The 19,863-nt window shown below is 35.8% G+C and overlaps 1 protein-coding gene across 7 annotated transcripts in view; it reads left to right on the top strand.

The window, feature by feature from the left end:
- The window catches only part of snx13 (sorting nexin 13), a 32,684-nt gene that overhangs the window by 519 nt on the left and 12,302 nt on the right, over positions 1-19,863 (top strand). For 5 of the 7 annotated variants that reach the window (XM_055219192.2, XM_055219187.2, XM_055219189.2 and 2 more), the window contains exons 2-11: positions 9,413-9,525; positions 10,536-10,638; positions 11,757-11,846; positions 12,590-12,711; positions 15,244-15,365; positions 15,877-15,978; positions 16,302-16,390; positions 18,770-18,853; positions 19,036-19,174; positions 19,724-19,812. In XM_055219192.2, coding sequence (XP_055075167.2) covers positions 9,413-9,525; positions 10,536-10,638; positions 11,757-11,846; positions 12,590-12,711; positions 15,244-15,365; positions 15,877-15,978; positions 16,302-16,390; positions 18,770-18,853; positions 19,036-19,174; positions 19,724-19,812 — 1,053 coding nt within the window. Of the gene's footprint in view, positions 1-1,111; positions 1,272-9,412; positions 9,526-10,535; positions 10,639-11,756; positions 11,847-12,589; positions 12,712-15,243; positions 15,366-15,876; positions 15,979-16,301; positions 16,391-18,769; positions 18,854-19,035; positions 19,175-19,723; positions 19,813-19,863 lie in introns of those variants that run through there. The other 2 variants (XM_073858623.1, XM_055219191.2) reach the window with 1 other exon arrangement.

Here is a 19,863-nt window from a genome sequence, read left to right as displayed (position 1 = left end):
TTCTACAGATACTAAACATATGGTCCATGGGCTGCGTCCAAATAACCACACTTACGGTCTTTGCACTTGACCAATTGACTACTTACATGACGTATTTCCTGTATTTGACCCACATGTTCTAGTGGGAATGAAAATCCCAAGCGTGCATAGAAATATTTACTCGATGGGACACATTTTAGTGTACTTTTAAATAAATGTCATTTATTTACTTTTAATTTGTATTTAACATTTTTAGTTTTTTTTCTAAATAAACACTCTGTAATAAACATTTGGTGAACTTAAAGATTTATATCTACACTTATCTGAAACTTTCAGAAGTAGAACTCTTTGCACCTGCAAACTCTCAAAAAAAAATTGTGCAGGTAGTTTTATTAAAGTGTGTTGTTTATTCAGTAGTAAACAACAAAATTAATGTTGTTTCTAATTGTGTGATAAAAGCATAGACCGTAAAAAAATAGGATAAAAGCAGTTGGAGATGTTTTACAATATACATAACAATGCAGTTTGCACATGGACAGTCTCGCTCTTAAGTGGCCAAGTGTTGGTATTTGGGCGCAGCCTAACTTTCCGTTTTTTTTTTTTTTTGCTTTCTTGTTGAGAGAAAATAAATTTGTTTTTAAATACTGTTTTAACTCTTGTAAAAATACAAAATAAATTGGTCTACAGTTAGAAAATAACTCCGAATTGCACTAGCCTTGGGTGAGATAAATGCGTCATCAACTCACGCTGGCCAATCACGGGTTGCGCTACAGGTAAAGCCAAAGACATTTTTAACTAGTATGCACACTCCACAGCAGCATCTCAAGTGAGATTGCAACGTCAAAGCATTTCAGTGCACATTGTGAAGTGCGTTTTGTAAAACTTACAAATAGCAAGTGCTTTTGCATAAAATATGACTCACGACACATATTATACAAAAATTATAAAAATTTTACATAATGCTTAAGTGTACATTATTTAAATTAAATATCTGTAAGATAACTTGGCTGACTCGCTAGTCTCAAAGTTTTTTCCGGTCAGTTCAAAGCGCCGCCCAATCAGCGATTGCGCTTTTCGTCACATGATCTTATCCCGGAAGCGCACTGGGGCGTGTTCTCTAGTTTCGTCGTGAGATTCTTTGACGAGCTCGCGCTCATGGCGGCTGCACGGAGGGCGCGCGCAGTCCTGATGCGCCCTAGTTCGTAAACGAGAGAAGAAACAAAAACGTTGAAAATGTGGCGGGGATAAACCAAACAGCCTTTGTTTTTACATTTTAAATAATGTTTGCAGAGGTAAGGCACGATTTTACCTCAGAGCTTTCACAGTTCTGTCTGTTACTGTATTTCCCGTTGTGTCGAGCTGCTGTTAGCTTAGCCATAAATTACCTGGACAGGTAAATAAACACACACAGTAAAACGCACACGCACAGACACACACTTCGATACACTGCTCGGGTTCGGTGTGGGATTACAGTCGCTAATGCTAAGAGATTAGACGTTTCTGGGCTCTGCAGCAAGTCTTCAGCTAGCCCAGCTAACATCAGCTGTGTGTGTATGCATTTACATCGTATGTGTGTTTATTATACGCGTCATGTGCGTGACAGGTGTGTATAAGAGGTGAATTCTTGTGTTGTCTGCGTGTTTTAGCATGTCGAGCTTGTGAAATGCTGGAAAATGATAAATGCGACGTGGCATGTGTGTTTGAAACTTGTTGTCAGATACGTGCGTGCACATGCTTGTATTTCAGTCATTTAGTTAACATTTGGTTGGCTGTAGGCATTATTAAACCAATGGAAACTGTTAATAGGATCATAATATTGACAACAGGCTTGGCCAATAATGTGTTAACAATTGAGGACTCACATCTGGTTTTATTGAATGAGACATTAAACCTATGCAAACTGTGTAAGTTAGTTCAGATCATGAAGCTGGTGGTTATTTTAAAGATTGATAATACTAGTATTGTATGACTTGATGTTAAGTCATTATATCATCTGATTGTATAGTGAGCTGTACTTTTAAGTATGAGCATCTGATTTGGCTATAAGGAATAATTTAAGTTATGCAAACTCGTATTGTTGGTAACTTGTGACATCATCTTGTTTAACACGCCTGTGCCTGGATTTATTATCCATTGATCATAACATAAGATAAAACCTGTTTTTTTGTTTTGTTTGGTTGTATGACGTTTTTATTTTAGCTCTCGATCAAGGTAAAACACCCGTTTGGCTCTTTGAAACTTTTTGGATGTAGCAGGTTTGATGGTATGGTTAACTTTAAGGCTTAATGTTATCACCTGATAACAGGATGGATGGGGTGAATCTTCTTTTATTTACCTGACCTAGGGCTGTCACAGTTATGAAATTTGGCTGACGGTTAATTGTCTAATAAATTGTGAGGATTATGACGATTAATTGCCTTTCACACATTGTTGTGATTATTTAAATTAAATCTTTTGCAAGGTTTACCTAGCAGTAAATATTAATACACATAACACATATTTAAAAGTAATTATTTAATGAATATATCTTACAAAAACTTGAAAAACATTCCCTAAATTTGAATTTGCTGTTTTGGAAACGTATGTTTTACTTGGCAATTCATACTGCTTATCAAAGTTATGCAGCATTTCTTCAAATGCTGTTTTACTATTATATTAAATGGCTTTGCAATGTATCTTGTTACACTGTCAGTCAAGGAGCGCCATTAGATATTGTCTCTTTTATACAGGCGCTGCAGCTCCCCCTTGTGTTTTTTCAATAGATATGCAATCATTGTGGTGATCTGAAATCATCGCGATGAGGTCAAACAATTGCAATGAGATGATTATTTAATCATTGTGACAGCCCTAACCTGACCTAAATAACATGCACAAATGTCACTGCTGCTGTAATCAAATACATTCCCTCTGTGTTTGCATTTCAGGACTACAAGCTAATTCTGTACTACAGATGTTACTATTAGCCTTTCCAACCAAAACACCATTGCAATCGTGTTTACTAGGCACCAATATATCGGCCTATAATCGGTATCAGCAGATAAAAGCATTTTCCCACTATTGGACATCATCCGGTTGTTTAAAAACAGTCAATGATCAGGGCAGATTATATTCTGGCAAAATAAGTCACAAAGTGGTTTGCTTAGACCTGGCAATAGGTGACAATGACAGCATAATTGCGGTTTGTACATTCATGAAATAATAATTTAAAACAAGGAGTAAAAAGCAAAATTATCGGTTATATTAGGTGTCATTAAGTATCTGCTTATTGGTATCGACACAGACATTTTGTATCGCCACATTCCTAGATTTTATCGTTTTACTGCTCAGCCTTCTGTGTTATCAAACCTTATATATTACGTTATATATAAAGCGTATTTGTTTGTAGTAAATAACAAATAGTAGCCTGGGCTGAGCATTGAATTTACGCAGATCTGGTGTATAGGAATGTAATGCAAAACAAGTTGTCTTTTGTTTGCCAGTTTGTGTATTTGTTTCTGTTTTGTCCTTGGCACTCCACCTTAAAGAAGTAGGCGTAAATGTATTAAAGTATGAAATGAATACTTGCATGGTACACTGCTGGGTAAGGTATGCAAAACTGTTTCATGCTGTAAATGGTCAACGCCGGCTACTGGTGGTTATCATGTTACGACACGATGCTAGTATCTCAGTTCACCTGCGTTTGCCGAGACTGTCCAATCATGCTCCACAGTGTGTCTGCTCTATTTATGCCTATCAAAGTCATGTGATATGACCATGTAAATCTTATTACCCGATTATAGTAATAATCAAGCTTCGGAAAGCTTATGGGGTTTCAGTTGTTTGGGTATCTCTTCTGTAATCAGGTTAGTTGGTGTTGACAGGCTATTATTTCAAAGTTGTACTTTTTTACAGGTGAGGCTTTTGTTCTTATCAATAACAAGATGTAATAGATTTACTTAGTCAACATTTACTTAGTAAAAAAAGAACAAAATGTTGATGCAAAATGTAAATCGTTTTTGTCTGAATAAAAGTAGCCATAGCCATAGTAGTTAAATGTTAAATCAGTAATGTCTCCACTGAATATCTGGATTATACACACAGTGTTGAGTGAATGTTGTGGTATCCATGCCTGTGATCTTTACAGTGGTCTTAAAATAGACATCTGTGACCAGTCTGAATTAAACCCTGATGAGTTCTGTGTGAAATCCCAATGGAAACCTTTTTTGGCACCTGCAGTTATCAGCTTATGAGCTATCCTCAGTGCACGGCTGCTGTTTGACTTTATCAGATAGGCCTTAACTTAGTTGAGGATAATTTTCTGGAAATGTCAATATATAAAGGCCTATATAAACATTATTTCATGACCTACTAGTGTACATATGAAGTGTAATGTGCCCTGCTGTGTAATAAGAATAAATCTTGCGGTTACAGAAGGTATAGTTGTCGTTTGGTGGATGTTATGTGCTTTAGGTCTTTGAATGAGCGCTGGTGGATCTAAAGTCTCTGTTGACCTTTCTTTTAAGGACATTAAAAGTAAAAATGTTCTTATAATAATCTATTAGTTAGGGGTGGGCGATCTTTCTAAAAAGCATATCACTGTCTTTATAACGGTGAATCACAGTCTGAATTGCAATCTTCTTTATAAATTTAAGATCCAGGCTGAAACATGCCCATATTGCCTTATTAATTGCATTAAAGTAGTGCTGCCTCATGATTGGTCGCGACTGATCGTTTGCAGGGTGGGAGTTTTTGTTTGCATGATGTATGTTGGTGTACTGTGTATAATAATTATGTATAAATTCAAACACACACATGCATGTATATATTTAAGAAATATTTGCATGTGTATATAAAGTTTAATATTTTTATATAATTTATATTATATATAAATATATATAAATATAAATATTTATCATATAAATATATATTTTTCTTTAAATTATACATGCATGTGTATGTATTTATTTATACATAATTATTATACATAGTACACCAACATATATTATGTAAACAAAAACTTTTATTCTGCAAACGATTAGTCGCGACTAATCGTGAGGCAGCACTACATTAAAGAGCCAAACTGACAAGGAGATCAGTGAGTACATAACGGCAACCGTAGTTGCAACACGCATTTGGAAAAGCGAGGCGCTAGAGAGCACTATTTGTTTGAATGCAAAATACAATTTCACCACTAGATGGTGATAAATCCTACCTATTGTACCTTTAAAAAGTGAATTGTGGACGTCTCCAAGATCTCGATATAAAATCGTCAGATCTACCCACCCCTACTATTAGGCCATACAAGCGTTTAGTTGGGGTGCCGTGTAATAAACAGAAGTTTATAATAGGGGTGGCCAAGAAATAACGCTTTGAGTTTGTGTCATTTATTTGAATTCATTGGTTGTTTTCCCTCATAACTAATGAAAGTGACATTGAGCTATGTAAATTGAGAGTGCTTGTGGTTTTACTCCAACATGTATTTACATTTTCTCCTGTTACGTCTATGAAATTTAATCTCGCACAGGGCACATTGAATATGTTCATGACTGATCTTTAGCGAGGTCAAAGTGTAAGTTGGTCTTGCATGAATGCTTCACTTGCCTAGAAAGACTTCCTCAGCAGAAATATTCCTGAAGCACGTTAATAGATGAAATGTTGGTCAATATCTTTTTTTAACAAATGCAAAAACAGAAGTTTGTTTTCCGAAGAAATGAAAGTGGTGTTCGCTTGTGGTTAGCTCAATGTCGTGTTGGCCTGACTTTCCCAGTATTTGCATATACATTGCTTTTGTATTCAGAGTAGGTGCTTGGACATTGGTGGTTATTTACCGCCCTGATGAATATAAGCCCATCAGCAGGTGTTGGTGTTGTTGTGGCCCTTCAATATGTATGCAGACCCTTTCTAGGATTCTAAGTATAAGTAATGATAATAGTAATGTTGTCTCCAGAAATCAGCAATTTTATTTAACAGCGCCTGTAAGACCTGTTGATTTAAACTGAACAAAAACTAAGCTAACCAAAAATATCCTAAGAGTGTGCAGTGGGTTGCATTGTTTGTTATTTATAAGTTGACGTTTTAACTCAAATGCTTTCCCATCAGCAGTCCTGTGAGACACCGGGCGGCCATATAGAGGCCTGTTTGTCTTTCTCTCTTATAATACACACATGCATTTGTGAAGCTCTAGAATGTTACTGCAGAACTCAGAGAAAAGGGTTTGTAAAGCTAACTTTACCATTCATTCTTTGTTCGGCCAAATCTATTGACTATAGCAGATGATGGCATGGATAATATACCATGAGCAGTGTGATTTAACAGGGATCAGGTTAACAGCATCTCTAAACTGTTAAGGTTAGGCTGGATTTAAACTGGTTTAAGTGCTATAATTGGGTCCCCAGTGCTTCTATCAACCTAGAAAATGTGATAAAGATCAATCAAGTAATTTTGTTTGGGTAAGCCATTTTCTGCAAGTTCAGATTTCACCTTTTTTGTAAGGTAGGTAGCAAGGCGAATTACAATAATACCGCCCCTTAATTTGCACTATCCAACCACAGCACTGCCATTTAGTGCAGAGAGAGAGACATCTTAAAAAAATCTCATAATATGTCCCCTTTAAAAGCGACTTGTATCTGAAATCATTATTTACACTAAACACTTGGCAAAACAATTCTAGGTAGACATATTGACCCAAAACAGCTTAAACCACAGAGGAAGTAAAATGTTGCGATATACAACGGACAAAGTCAAAATGATTATACATGATTATAAAGCTTTATTTCTCTAACAAAACATAAAACTTCAACATTACTCATCATCCTCCATTGCGCTACTTAGAAGAGTCATGTGATCGCATTTTTGATGACGCATGCATGACACGTCTTGACATGGGAATATCGGTCCGCTTACATTGTGAATGAAAATGCACGTATCTGATTCCGCCTGAAACCGATTGGAGAATATTGGAATCTGCACACTTTTTTCCGATCTGTGCCACATGAGGGGAAAAAATCGGAATTGAGTCACTTCAAACATGCAATGTAAATGCGGCCTTGGGTAAACACCAAGCCGATGGTCGGCCGCTGGGCATGTTTTGAGCAATGTCTAAAGCTAAAGTCACTGTCTTTTTTGTTGTTGTTTTGGCTGATTTGGCATGTTGAATTTATCCTTGCACATGTCTGGGAGTTGGATCATTCGGCTTAGTCAACCAGTGCACAAGTAGGGAAATGGAAGTGACAAATCAAGCAAATGAGTAAAAAAGTCAAGAGGGAACGCACATAACGCAATTTTTTTCCATATATCATCACATTAAGGGAATATTAGGGCTGCAACTTACAATTATTTTCATAATCAATTAATCAGAAAAAAAAAATTTTATTAATTGATTAATTCAATAAAAACCTAAACATCTATTCAATTAGATCTTTCCCTTATTTAGATTTCATGTTTTGAAGTCTACTTTAAAAAGTCCAAAAGCTATACATTTTACGAATATAATCTTTCATTTTTATATTTTAATCCTTATTTAAAAAGTTTGTCCAGTTTTTTTAAGGGCACCTATTGTCTAATTCACGTTTTTTTTTATTTCCTTTGGTGTGTAAGTGTGTATTAGTACATGTTAACGATATGCAAAAAGTACAAACCCCAAAGTAAACGATGACGCGAGTTATCGTCTCCAACGTAAATCTTTTTTCTTGGACTACAACAAACACACAGATTGTAGGCAACAGTTTACTTCCTGGGATTGGTGATGTAGAAAAGACCGACATTAACATAATTCCTCCCGCTTTGACTCACAGATTGTATATTAACTTCTGTTAGCATTGCATTGTGAGCGAATCTTTCAAACATGGTAAGGAGCGTTACATTTCCTGCTGACGTCAGAGGTATTCAGACCAATCACAACATACAGATTAGCTGGCCAATCAAGGACATAACGCTTTTCAAATCGATGAGTTTTGTTTCTGGAGCTACAAAAATGTACAGTATGTGGAAAATAATGTGTTATATAAACCACGCAAACACATTGTATTATACCAAATACACAAAATTGCGTTGTTTTTTAGCAATTAAATAGGTGCTCTTTAATAATAAAACGTTGAATAGTAAATGTCAAAATATGAATAATCAAGCGTATGGAGTTTCTCAATCTTTAGGGATGTGTTGGTGAGGAAAGACATAATGGATATATCACAAATCTGTGATGAGCGAGATTTGTGTGAAACTAATAAGCGAGCATTTCTTTGTTTATGTTTTATATCCCAGCATTCACTAGCTCTTCCAGTATCCGATTAATGAAACCAACTACTGCCACCTGCTGGTATGGAATGCAGATGCAGAACGGATGTGACTTACTTGGCCGTCGTCCATTTGGTGTGTCAGGGCAACTTTGGACCCAGACACAGCCAGCATGTGGGCAATGTGATCCAGCATGTAGTCTGCGCTACTTTGTTGCCGTTGGTTTGGTCCGTACCCTTAGTCCCACAAAGTCAAACATTGACCCATCAACATAAAGTTTGGTCCCCATAGCACCTTGTTTTGGCAAAAAAGTGTCCACTTAAGATATAAATATATGTGAACGTGTATGTTTGAGGGTTGATGAAATGTTTGTTACCCATGTTAGCAGAGAAGCAGCACAAGTGGAAGTCTGTCCGTATGGAGAAGGAAGGGAGGGAGGGCATTGACTGAATTTCTCTGTTTCCTGTTCTGGCAAAAACAGGAAACCTCTCCACTGGACACATTCTTGCTCACAATCTCATCTGTATCTTCTCTCATTTTGCGTCCGTCGTGTTGTGTTTCTGTAGTTCAGCTGGTATCATGCAGTGCTAGCAACCAAGGTCATGGGTTTGATTCCAAGGGAGCACGCATACCGATTAAAAGCTTAAATGCATTGTAAGCTATTGCCATAGGCATGAATATATAGCAGTTTACCTGTCTATTCAAAGCTCTTTGTATTGGCTGATAATGATCATGGATTGAAATTAACACTCACAGAGAGCCTAATGCCAAAGGAAATTGGCTTTGGTGTGAAAATACATTTGTTAGTTTGCCAGTAGACATTAGATGTTTTGTTGGACTAGCCTCTATTTTTAACATGACGCTAATGGAAACAAGGCTGTTAGGGATTGACGTACACGCCGTTTAGTGGATTGTATTGATCGTTCAGCTGGCTAAACAATGAAAATACATCTGCAGACAATAAAAAGCTAAACACTTTAAAGCTTTTACCTTTCTGGTACATTTATCATTTAAAGTTAAGCTTGGACAGTTTTGTTTATTATAATAACTCCACATGGTAAGACGCTTCTGCTGTTAACTGGTCTAAACAAAATCTAATCCAGATCAATGTTTTTGTGACGGGTGTATTTACGGTCTAACAATCGACAAATGACACGTGACATGTTTTAATACAAGAAAAGAGAAATGATGTCATTTTTGATCTCTTGTATGTGTATTGCAGGCCAGTCTCTCTGTTTGGGGATGGGGGAGTTTGGGTGTTGTCCTCTTCCTCATCTCATTCGGACCCTTTGCCATCTTTTATCTGGCCTTCTACATCCTCTGCTTTATTGGCGGGTAAGTAGGAGCACATTAAAATGCATTTTGGTCGATCAGATCTCAAGTGGATGAAAGAGATGCATGGCCGTTCACAACTGGTGTCTGTTTTGCCTACTTCTGTCCTGATTACTTCGAGGGGATGGTATAAGCGAGTGGTTAAAACAGAATTGTTTAAGTTGACAAGTTGTTTAAGTGTTTCTGTTGATGCACACCAATATTATGTAGAGTATCGGAGCTTGTGTTGTTAGTAAACATCTCGCACAATGTTTTGCACATGTATATGTAAGAGCTTTCGCTAATATTTCATAGCAGTTGATGAAATAAGCTTTCACTTGTACAATAAAACAGAAATGAAAGTGGTGGAAAGCAGCTGCTTTAGTTTTATCAGTGACAGCCTAAAGATCATGCTGAACACTGTGGGTTTGTGCTAGAAGTCAGGTACGATGTAAAAATGTTGTGCTCGGTATTATAGATCAATAGTAAGCGAGTAGAGCTGCATCAACTAATCGATAAAAATCGATTATGACATTCGTTGTCAAAGAACACACGGTGCACAGGGCTATTTTTAGCCTTTCATTGATAAAACTAAAGCGGCTGATCTGATTAGTTGATTAATCGAAAAAATAATTGACCGATTAATCGATTATGAAAATAATCGTTACTTGCAGCCCTATAAGAGAGTAGCCGGGTTTTTTTTTGTGGCTGCTCAAACACATGCGCGTCTATACCACAAAAGCAATCCGATCAAATACATTATCGACTACATCTGAATGTGGTCGAGCTTAAAACTTTTCACCCCCGTTTAAACCTGTTTTTGTCCACTTGTGACCCGATCTACCAAAATGCATCTTAATACCAGGTGTAACCTGGGCCTAGATTACAAATAAGTCATCATATGCACAGTATATACATTATCTTACTCATCTGATGTGTATTCTGATGCCCTCTGTGAACTTTACTTTCTTTGCCACCTGTTAATACTCTCTCTCTCTGTCATTGTCTGTCTACCTCTCTCTCTCTCTCTCCAGAGGTTTTGTAGTACTTCTTTTATTTGGAAAGACACACTCAGAGAGGCATTTGGAGAGGTGTGAACACTCCTACCTACCATCCACACAGACAAGCATACTCAAGGTGTCCACACACACACACACACACACACAAACTCCAGTGTACTCACCTTTCAGATCTCTGTGTTATAAATATTCACATTGCTTTTAAATGCTGTAATAAAATAGCATTCACTAGCAAAACTGATTTGGTACCCTTTTTGAAGTATCATATAAGAAACGAGTTATGGAAACAGCAAATTTCGAATGAAAATAATCAAAAGTTTTACGCTCGCTTGAGGTGGTTTTTGACTTATGGGAAAAAGAGTAAATGCGAATAATGAGAGATGGAAACGCATTTGCCAATAAATTTTGACGTAGTGAACAATTCGCTCGCTCGAACAACTTGATTCACCATACATTTCGATGGAGACCCAGCTACTGATTACTTGAGCAAGGAAAATAAATAGTCAGTTTTAAGAAGTTTACTTTTTGTAAAAATTTTGTAAGTTTTAAAGGTGACATATTATGAAGATTTCACTTTTTCCATATTTAAGTTTGATAATCAGGTCCCAAGTGCTTCTATCAACCTAGAAAATGTGTAAAAGATCAACCCAGTAATTTAGTTTTGGTAAACCATTCTCTGCCAGCATGTGAAAAAAAGCTCATTGAAATTTGGCTCCCCTTGTGATGTCAGAAGGGGATCTTATTATAATAATACCATCCCTTAATGTGGACTATCCAATCACGACACTGCCATTTAGTGCAGAGGTCAGCTCATTTGCATTTTAAAGGACACACCCAAAACAGCAAAAACACAGAAGCATGTTTATTGTATCTGTAGCTATAGGAGCATGTGAGTAAACACAACATAAAACTATAATAATTGTTTTTTTCAATAATCACACAAACGCCAACAAACAGCAACATTTTCAGTTCGCTGTTGGGATTAAAAAGGAAGTTTGCAAGTGTTTATAGGCATTTGTTTGATATGTATGAATTAGCATTTAGCTGTATGCTAACTGTAGTCAATCCAGACATTAATTTGTAGTTTATGAGAATCGATTTCTGTTAAAGAAAACTTAAAGCGTTGTTACTTTGCATATGTTGTTTATGATCGAACAACAACATTACACACTAACTAAAGTTAAAAAATCATAGTCAAGGACCCCTTTAAAAAGAGCTGTTGTGTTTGTTCTTCAGGTTTCAGAAGAGATGAAATCAGAGTCCAAACCTATTAAGATTGATCGGCGTTTAACTGGATCCAGTCTCATAGATGAACCACTGCAGCAGGTACATCAGCAAATCGAGACGGCAGCCGAACACGCAGACGAATGCTTTTGTGGAAACTATAGCTGTTGTTCCCGCCCGCTGTCATTTAAAGATGCTAGATCAGCTAGTTTCAAATGAACTGTTGGTTTCATAACTGATGAGCACATGACACTTCACTTTAGCTTTATTGCAGTAAGTGCTTTCACATGGTCATTTAGTAGCACTCGAGTCTGACATGCATACATGAGATAAGTCTTAATGTGCTGATGATGTCATAACCATGATGATAAAGTCTTAGTTAATGGTCTGGGTGAACTGGTGAATGACCTTTTGATTGGGTATGTCTCTGTTGTACTTATGTATGCTGTATGTGTTTTATTCTATAGACTCCTCTACAACTTTTTACTGTATTGGAAACTCTTACCCAAATAGTTGCGTACTTCCTACTATACTAGGCAGATTACTGAGTTAATTGTGTTAAGGTAAACCACAGTCAGCAAGTCTGGGGAATGTGTCCTTGTCCATCTCTGCCTACCCAGAGTTCCTTGCGGTTAAAGTGAAGGGTCATTGTATCTGTACCAAGAATTATCGACACTTTTTTCTCTGACACTGAAATGCATGACGTTATATAGCGTTTCTCTTTTTTGCAATAAATTCAGCTTGAAAATTTAACATACAGGCTTCACTTTTTAGGAATTCTCGCTCGCTCGCTTGATCTCCCTCTCTCACTTTGTCTCACCATCACTCTCTCTTTTGTTTATCAGGTGATCCAGTTTGCTTTAAGGGACTATATCCAGTACTGGTATTACACACTAAGCGATGATGAGACTTTTCTTCTGGAGATCAGACAGACGGTTCAAAATGCTCTCGTTGAGTTTTCCACCAGGTGAGATTCCTGTAAAAGCTTTGTATTGGACCATTAATTTCCCAAAAGGACATCAGCAGAGTAGATTCATAATCTTTCCTGTTACATGGGTTGCAAGTTTGAGTTTGCTAAGACTGTTCATTTTTTTATCTTTTCAAACGGTTTCATTTCTTCGTCGATAAAAGTCTCTGAATTAGTGATTCAAAAATGTTTATGGAAATCTCAGCCTTGAATAAAGCTCGATTTATCTTTTAACATTAAACACTTTCTATGTATTTGGCTACAGTGTCTGTTAGATTACACTTTATATGAAATTCCCTTTTCACACTGCAAAAAAGATTTTCAAGAAAAACCTAGTTTTTAGACCAAAAATATCAAATTTAAGCGATTTTGTGCATAAAACAAGCAAAAAAATCTGCCAATGGGGTAAGCAAAAAATTGTTGAAAATTTTTCTTAAACAGTAAATTCAAGAAAATTTAGCTTACCCCATTGGCAGATTTTTTTGCTTGTTTTATGGACAAAATCACTTAAATTTGATATTTTTGGTGTAAAAACTAGACTTATTTTCTTGGGTCGTTTTGCTCATCAAGAAAAAGCATCTTCATTTAAGAATTTTTAGATATTTTTACTGAAAACAAGACAAAAAAACTAAGAAAATGTTTTGAAAATCATTATATGCAGTGCAGGGTTTTTACACTGTTTTAAAAATATAAAAAAATCTTAAATTAAGATGTATTTTCTTGATGAGCAAAATTACCTAATAAAATGAGTCTAGTTTTTAGACAAAAAAATATAAAATTTAAGTAAATTTGTGGTTGAAACGAGCAAAAAAATCTGTCAATAGAATAAGAAATAAATACTTGAAATAAGTTACATTTTTTCATAAACACTAAATTCAAGAAAATGTTTCTTATTCCATTGGCAGATGTTTTGCTTGTTTTAATTCGCTTAAATTTTATATTTTTTGTCTAAAAACGTATTGTCTAAAAACTTAAAGACTTATTTTTCTAGGTCATTTAGCTCATCAAAGAAAATACATCTAAATGTAAGAATGTTTCGATATTTGTTCTGAAAACAAGACAAAAATACTAAGAAAAGAAAGTCATTTTTGCAGTATAAATCATTGTTGTAATTTCAGCTTGAATAACAGGGCAATGACGTGCTTAACCACAAACCAAACTCCATGTAAACATGATCTCACACATTTTCTTTGGTAAACAAGAGATAGATGTTAAAATGGAGATTGACGTTGTTTTCATACTCTGGATTTAGTATTTTTGTCTTGTTTTAAGTACAAATATCTAAAATTCTTAAATCAAGATGTATTTTTATAATGAGCCAAATGATCTAAGAAAATAATTCTATTTTTTAGACAAAAAACAAAAAATGTAAGTGAACTTGTGCCTAAAACAAGCAAAAAATCTGCCAATTTGGTAAGCAAAAACCTTGAACTTGTTTTTTCTTAAAACACTTAAAGGCGGGGTGCGTGATTTTGAAAAACACTTTGGAAAAAGGAGTCTGGCCGAGTACCGTAACACACTTGTAGCCAATCAGCAGTAAGGGGCATGTTTACTAACCGACATTGGCGCCTGGGTTACGTATGTGTGGGGCGGGTCTATCAAAAGAAGGTCCAGATTCTATTGGGGTAGGTGTGTTAGAGATCATCCGACATTGCGCAGACCGATCAGCGAGGTTTGCTGCTTGCAGTCGAGGGAGGAGCTGAAGGAGGAGTCGTCAAGCTGGACACCTGCTGCTTGCCGTAGTGACGTGTGCACCGTGTTTACTTTTTTTAATCGTGAATGAAGTGAATTTGATAAAAACAAACCTTTTAATAAAAGTTGCAACCAGAAACATTTTATATCGAATATTTTTATTGCTGTTTATACTGTATGCCCTAAAATAACAGGAAACATATTAAAATACCAATAGAGTTTGTTATTTTAATTTTTATTTTATTACACGACACAATATAACATATATATGCATATTAACGTGTTTTACCTGTTAGAAAAACATAAATTTATAATGTTTATTAGTGGAACTGAAGGTTGGATTAAACTTGAAACGCACGTGATCGTTGTCATCAGTGAGGCGACCAATTACGAAGAGCTGTGTCATCATCACATCTAATCAATCTGGCTACTCTTAAGACGCTCTTGCGTTACTTTCAAATCATACGTTACAGTCACATGCCTGCAGCGACAGCTCAAATCGAACAAAATTACTAACCGGCATGCGCATCGCCGCGTGAAGTCAAACGCCCATATTGGCTTTTAGAGATCATGCACCCCGCCTTTAATTCAAGAAAAAAATGCTTGCCCTATTGGCAGATTTGTTTTGCTTGTTTTAAGCACAAATTCAATTAAATTTGTGTTTTTTTTCTAAATACTAGACTTATTTTCTTAGTTCATTTTGCTGATCAAGAAACTGCTTTCTTGATCAGCAAAATGAACTAAATGTCTTTAGTACTATATTTGTACTAAAGACAAGACAAAAATACTGCAGTGTAAGGGCGTTTCCCATGATTCATTTTGTGCTTATTTATTTCTCAGATCTAAAGAAGTGGACTGGCAGCCATATTTTACCACCAGACTTGTGGATGATTTTGCAACCCATCTACGCGTTTTCAGGAAAGCTCAGGAGAGACTAAACGAGAGAGAGGATCAGAAACCGCGTAACTATCATCTCTTCCTCCTAAACCAGTTTCACACGGTTTATCAGGAGACACACTTTAAACTAGGGATGCATTGATATATCACCCTATAATCAGTATCTTTGATTATATCTTCTTTTTTCCCACTATCAGACTTTTGATGATCGATTAAAAACAACCGATGATCGGACGGATTATATCCTTGATTTCACAACAATAATTTGAAACAATATCTATTCGTAGATTATAAGTAATAGAATATTGATATTGGCACAGCAATTTTGTATAGATGCATCCCTACTTTTAACCAAGACGAGCATGTTTTGGACAAAATGTCCTTATCTAATACTTCACTGTGCAAAGCGCAGAATTACAAACAGTCAAACATTTTTAAACATCTGCAAGAAATAATTCAGTGGCGCTTTATTGCTTTGTGTCTGTTCGAGACTATCACAAGCTTTGTGAGATTGTTCACCGTCAATGGGAACTCTGTTGTGAGCGTCACTGTATTTGTGTGTTTGCTGTATGCCAGATGGAGCGGATGAGTTGCTGGAGTCGTTTTTCGAAGCGGAGGTAGAAATGGAGAGAAAGATTTGTAGAGACATGGTCTGCATGTCCCGCAAAGATGAGGAAGGTAAGGCTGCACACGTCTGATCTTTTTGGCAAAAGTCTCATCAGCAATAACAAAACACACACCCATTCAAAAGCACACAGAGCCGCCTGTCTTAAAACAATGAATGACATGTCCATAAAGACAACAAAAGCATAACTTTTACACACGCACAATATCTTCAAGCTGCTAGTCTGCATTCCCTCGCGTCACTGAATACAGACATAACATCATGTAGCAGATGCTGGGCAAAATATAGTAAACAGGACACAAACATACCATAAACAAATAAACGTATTTGTGTTGGCTTATTCCAAACTTCTGACTGTAATGTGTGTTGTCTGTAGGTTACCTGCGAGACCTCTGTGAAGTGCTGCTTTATTTGTTACTACCTCCTGGAGATTTCCACAACAAGAATATGAGATACTTCCTCAGGGTAAATACCTGAAATCTACCCCGCTTACACTAGACCAACCTAAAACTGACAACAGTGTGATCGTTTTCATATTTTATATGTGCTATTTTTCGATATTTAAAGGCACAGTATGTAAGATTGTTGTGTATCCAAAGATATAGATTTTGTATGCATGTGTACATGTGTACTTACATTATCCCAAATGTTTGCAACAATGTTTGAATCCAGAGAATTAGCCCCTGTTTATGAGGTCGCTTATCAGTGGTGTCACACTGCAAAAAATGACTTTATTACTTAGTATTTGTGTCTTGTTTTCGGTACAAATATCCAAAAATTCTTAAATCAAGAAGTATTTCCTTGACAAGCGAAATGATCTAAGAAAATAAGTCTAGTTTTTAGACAAAAAGAAAAACAATTTAAGTAAATTTGTGTTTAACCCCTTAACTGGTGCAGGCCTTTTTGACTGGGCTGGGGGTGAAAAAGTTATGTACACCTTCAAATTAACATAACTCTGGCATTATTTTTGTCTTGTTTTAAAGAAGACACTTTAAAGTTTGTCAATATTTTTATAGCCGTTTGCATTTATTGTAATAAATAAAAATAATGCAATAAAGTATATATTCTATACATAAAATATTCACAAAAAAATAGGTTATACACTTTTGTTTGTTTATCCAACAGTGGCCACTAGGTGTCAACATTTTGCTGCATACTCATGTCACAAATTAATAAATAACCATCGCTGCATTTTTATTATTACTGCTAAAATGTTTTGAAATATGAAGACTACATTCTTCAGACCTTTCCAATGATATATAGTTTGTCGTGATAGATGAAAATTTTCATGCAAATTAAGCAATAAGCCCCAAGAAGCAGTGGGTTACTAGTGCATTTTATAACAGCTAAAGGGCGTTGTTAAAAAAAACTTTGCTGTTATAAAATGCACTGTAACACCACTGCTTCGCGGGGCTTATTGCTTTTATAAAACGGTTACTTCATTTGCATAATTGTGTTTTATTTTATGAAATCCTGCTAAGTTGTAATTATAAAAGTACAAATATTACTCTTTCGCCAAACAAAGTAGTTCCTCAGAATCAAGTGTGGCTGCAACAGAGCGCAGTTCCCAACCAACACAGATGCAGCATAAATCAACATTCATCTAATTTATACATTAAGATTTATATCGTGCAACGGTTGAAGTGAACTCTTAAAACAAGCAAAAATATCTGCCAATGGAGTCAGGAAAAAATCTTGATATAAGTTAACTTTTTTCTTAAACACTTAATTCAAGAAAAAAATTCTCACCCCATTAGCAGATATTTTTGCTTGTTTTAAGCACAAATTCACTTAGGTTTTATGTTTTTTTGTCTAACAGCTAGAATTATTTTCTTACGTTATTTTGCTTATCAAGAAATGTTTAGATATTTGTACTGAAAGCAAGACAAAAATACTAAGTAAGAAAGTCATTTTTTGCAGTGCATATTTCTCGGTTTCTGATTTTGCTGCCATAGAAACTAGGGATGCACCGATAGGATTTTTTGGGGCCGATACCGATTTAAACAGAAAACTTCCGGCAAATACCGATGCCGATACCGATATTAAACACTTGTATACAATACTATACAGTTGGTCTATTAGCTAGTTAATTTCTGCATCAAATTATTTTTACTGAACATGGATTGGATCTAATTAACATTCAACTGACCAACATAATAAGAGGAGGCACAAATTAAGCTGAAACAAATATAATAAGACAACATGACAACCTTCAAAGGTGGTTTTTGCTATTCAGCATTTCTTTTATTAACAACATTAACTCATTTTTTTTTTACATATAATGGATTTCTTTAATAAACTTAAATAATGCCAGTGCTATTGCTTTAAACAGTATAAATATTGCTACTTCAAAAAAAGTTGGACTTCTTTTCCCCCACTAAAGTGCAGTCTGTTTCTTTTATTGTCCAAGACATTTGAGCCAGCTCAACAAAGGTTTTCTGTCGGTGCTTAAGTATAGTGCACACCAGAACATTAAATCATTTTAATTGAACAACAGACATGCAACTCATTCCCTTTATGCGGTTAATTGATAAAGGCTGATACCGATTGTTTCTCGTGCTATTGTCGATGGTTTCAAATTCGTAAAAAATCGGCCGATAAATATCGGCGGCCAATACATCGGTGCATCACTAAAAGGTCTGCTTAGGTGTACTTAACTTCATGCGACGCCACAATAATCTACTTGATGTTGACTAAATGTCATTCACTTGTTGGTTCTTGCAGAGCCGCATAAAGTTTAATGCAGCCAAGAGAGGTTTATTTGGTCCTGACAGGTTCTGCTGCTTTAGATCTTCACCTCAGATCTTTTATATTGGATGTAGATCGACTCTTTATGTCTTTCAGGAGGTTCTGGCCAGAGGAGTTTTGCTTCCCCTAATAAACCAGCTGAGTGACCCAGATTACATCAATCAGTTTGTCATCTGGATGGTGAGATAGATTCCCTTCTGTGCTTTAAGAGCCTTGTTGTGACTATTAAATATATCATGTGGTGACAGGAACTTGTTTATTTTGATATGTTGTAATGTTACTGTATGTTGAAATAGTTCATTAAAACAGTCCTGTATTTGATGATACTGTCCATAATATCCTGATTTTGTGTGTTTGAGCAGCTCCATGACTCCAGCTGTAACTATGAGGCCTTCTTGAACATTTTAAAGCTGACAGACAAACCTGCAGAGCTGGAGGCCGTCAAAGACAAAGTCATTGAGGAACTACAGTACCTGCGATCTCTGGACACTGGTGGAGACGGTACACACACACACAAGCATACAATACATATAAAGACAATTTTTCTTTCCCTCTCTGAGACAACACTGCAATAAATGATTTTCTTTCTTAGTATTTTTGTCTCATTTCCAGTACAAATATCTAAAAAATTCTTAAATCGGGGGGCATTTTCTTGATGAGCAAAATGACTTAAATTTGATATTTTTGGTCTAAAATCTAAGGTAGACTTGTTTTCTTGGGGCGTTTGGCTCATCAAGAAAAAACATCTTAATTTAAGAATTTTTAGACAAAATACTAAGAAAATGTTTTCTTGAAAATCATTTTTTTGCAGTGTAATCAAGCAAGGACACAGGTGCACAATTGACTTCCATAGTAGGAAAGAAAAATACAATGGAAGTCAAGTCGGTTTGGTTACAAGCATTGCTCAAAATATCTTCCTTTGTGTTCAGTAGAATAAATATATTTATAAAGGTTTCTACCAATTGATTGAATGATGATAATTTTAATTGTTGGGTGAACTATCCTTTCATCATAATAGATGTCTCTCTCTCTTTTTCTCTCTCCCCACAGATATCAACATTAGAAAGAATCAAATTAATAGTTTGCTTTTTGTGAAAAAAATCTGTGAAACGCGGATACAACGGCTACAGTCAGGAAAGGTAAACAAATTAGAGATATAAATTTCAAGGTCTTTAAAATTAAAAATGCAT

Source organism: Misgurnus anguillicaudatus, chromosome 20, assembly GCF_027580225.2.
Source record: "Misgurnus anguillicaudatus chromosome 20, ASM2758022v2, whole genome shotgun sequence".
Classification (NCBI taxonomy): domain Eukaryota; kingdom Metazoa; phylum Chordata; class Actinopteri; order Cypriniformes; family Cobitidae; genus Misgurnus; species Misgurnus anguillicaudatus.
Note: the sequence above shows the minus strand (reverse complement) of the source record. Positions and strands in the feature narration are given on the sequence as shown.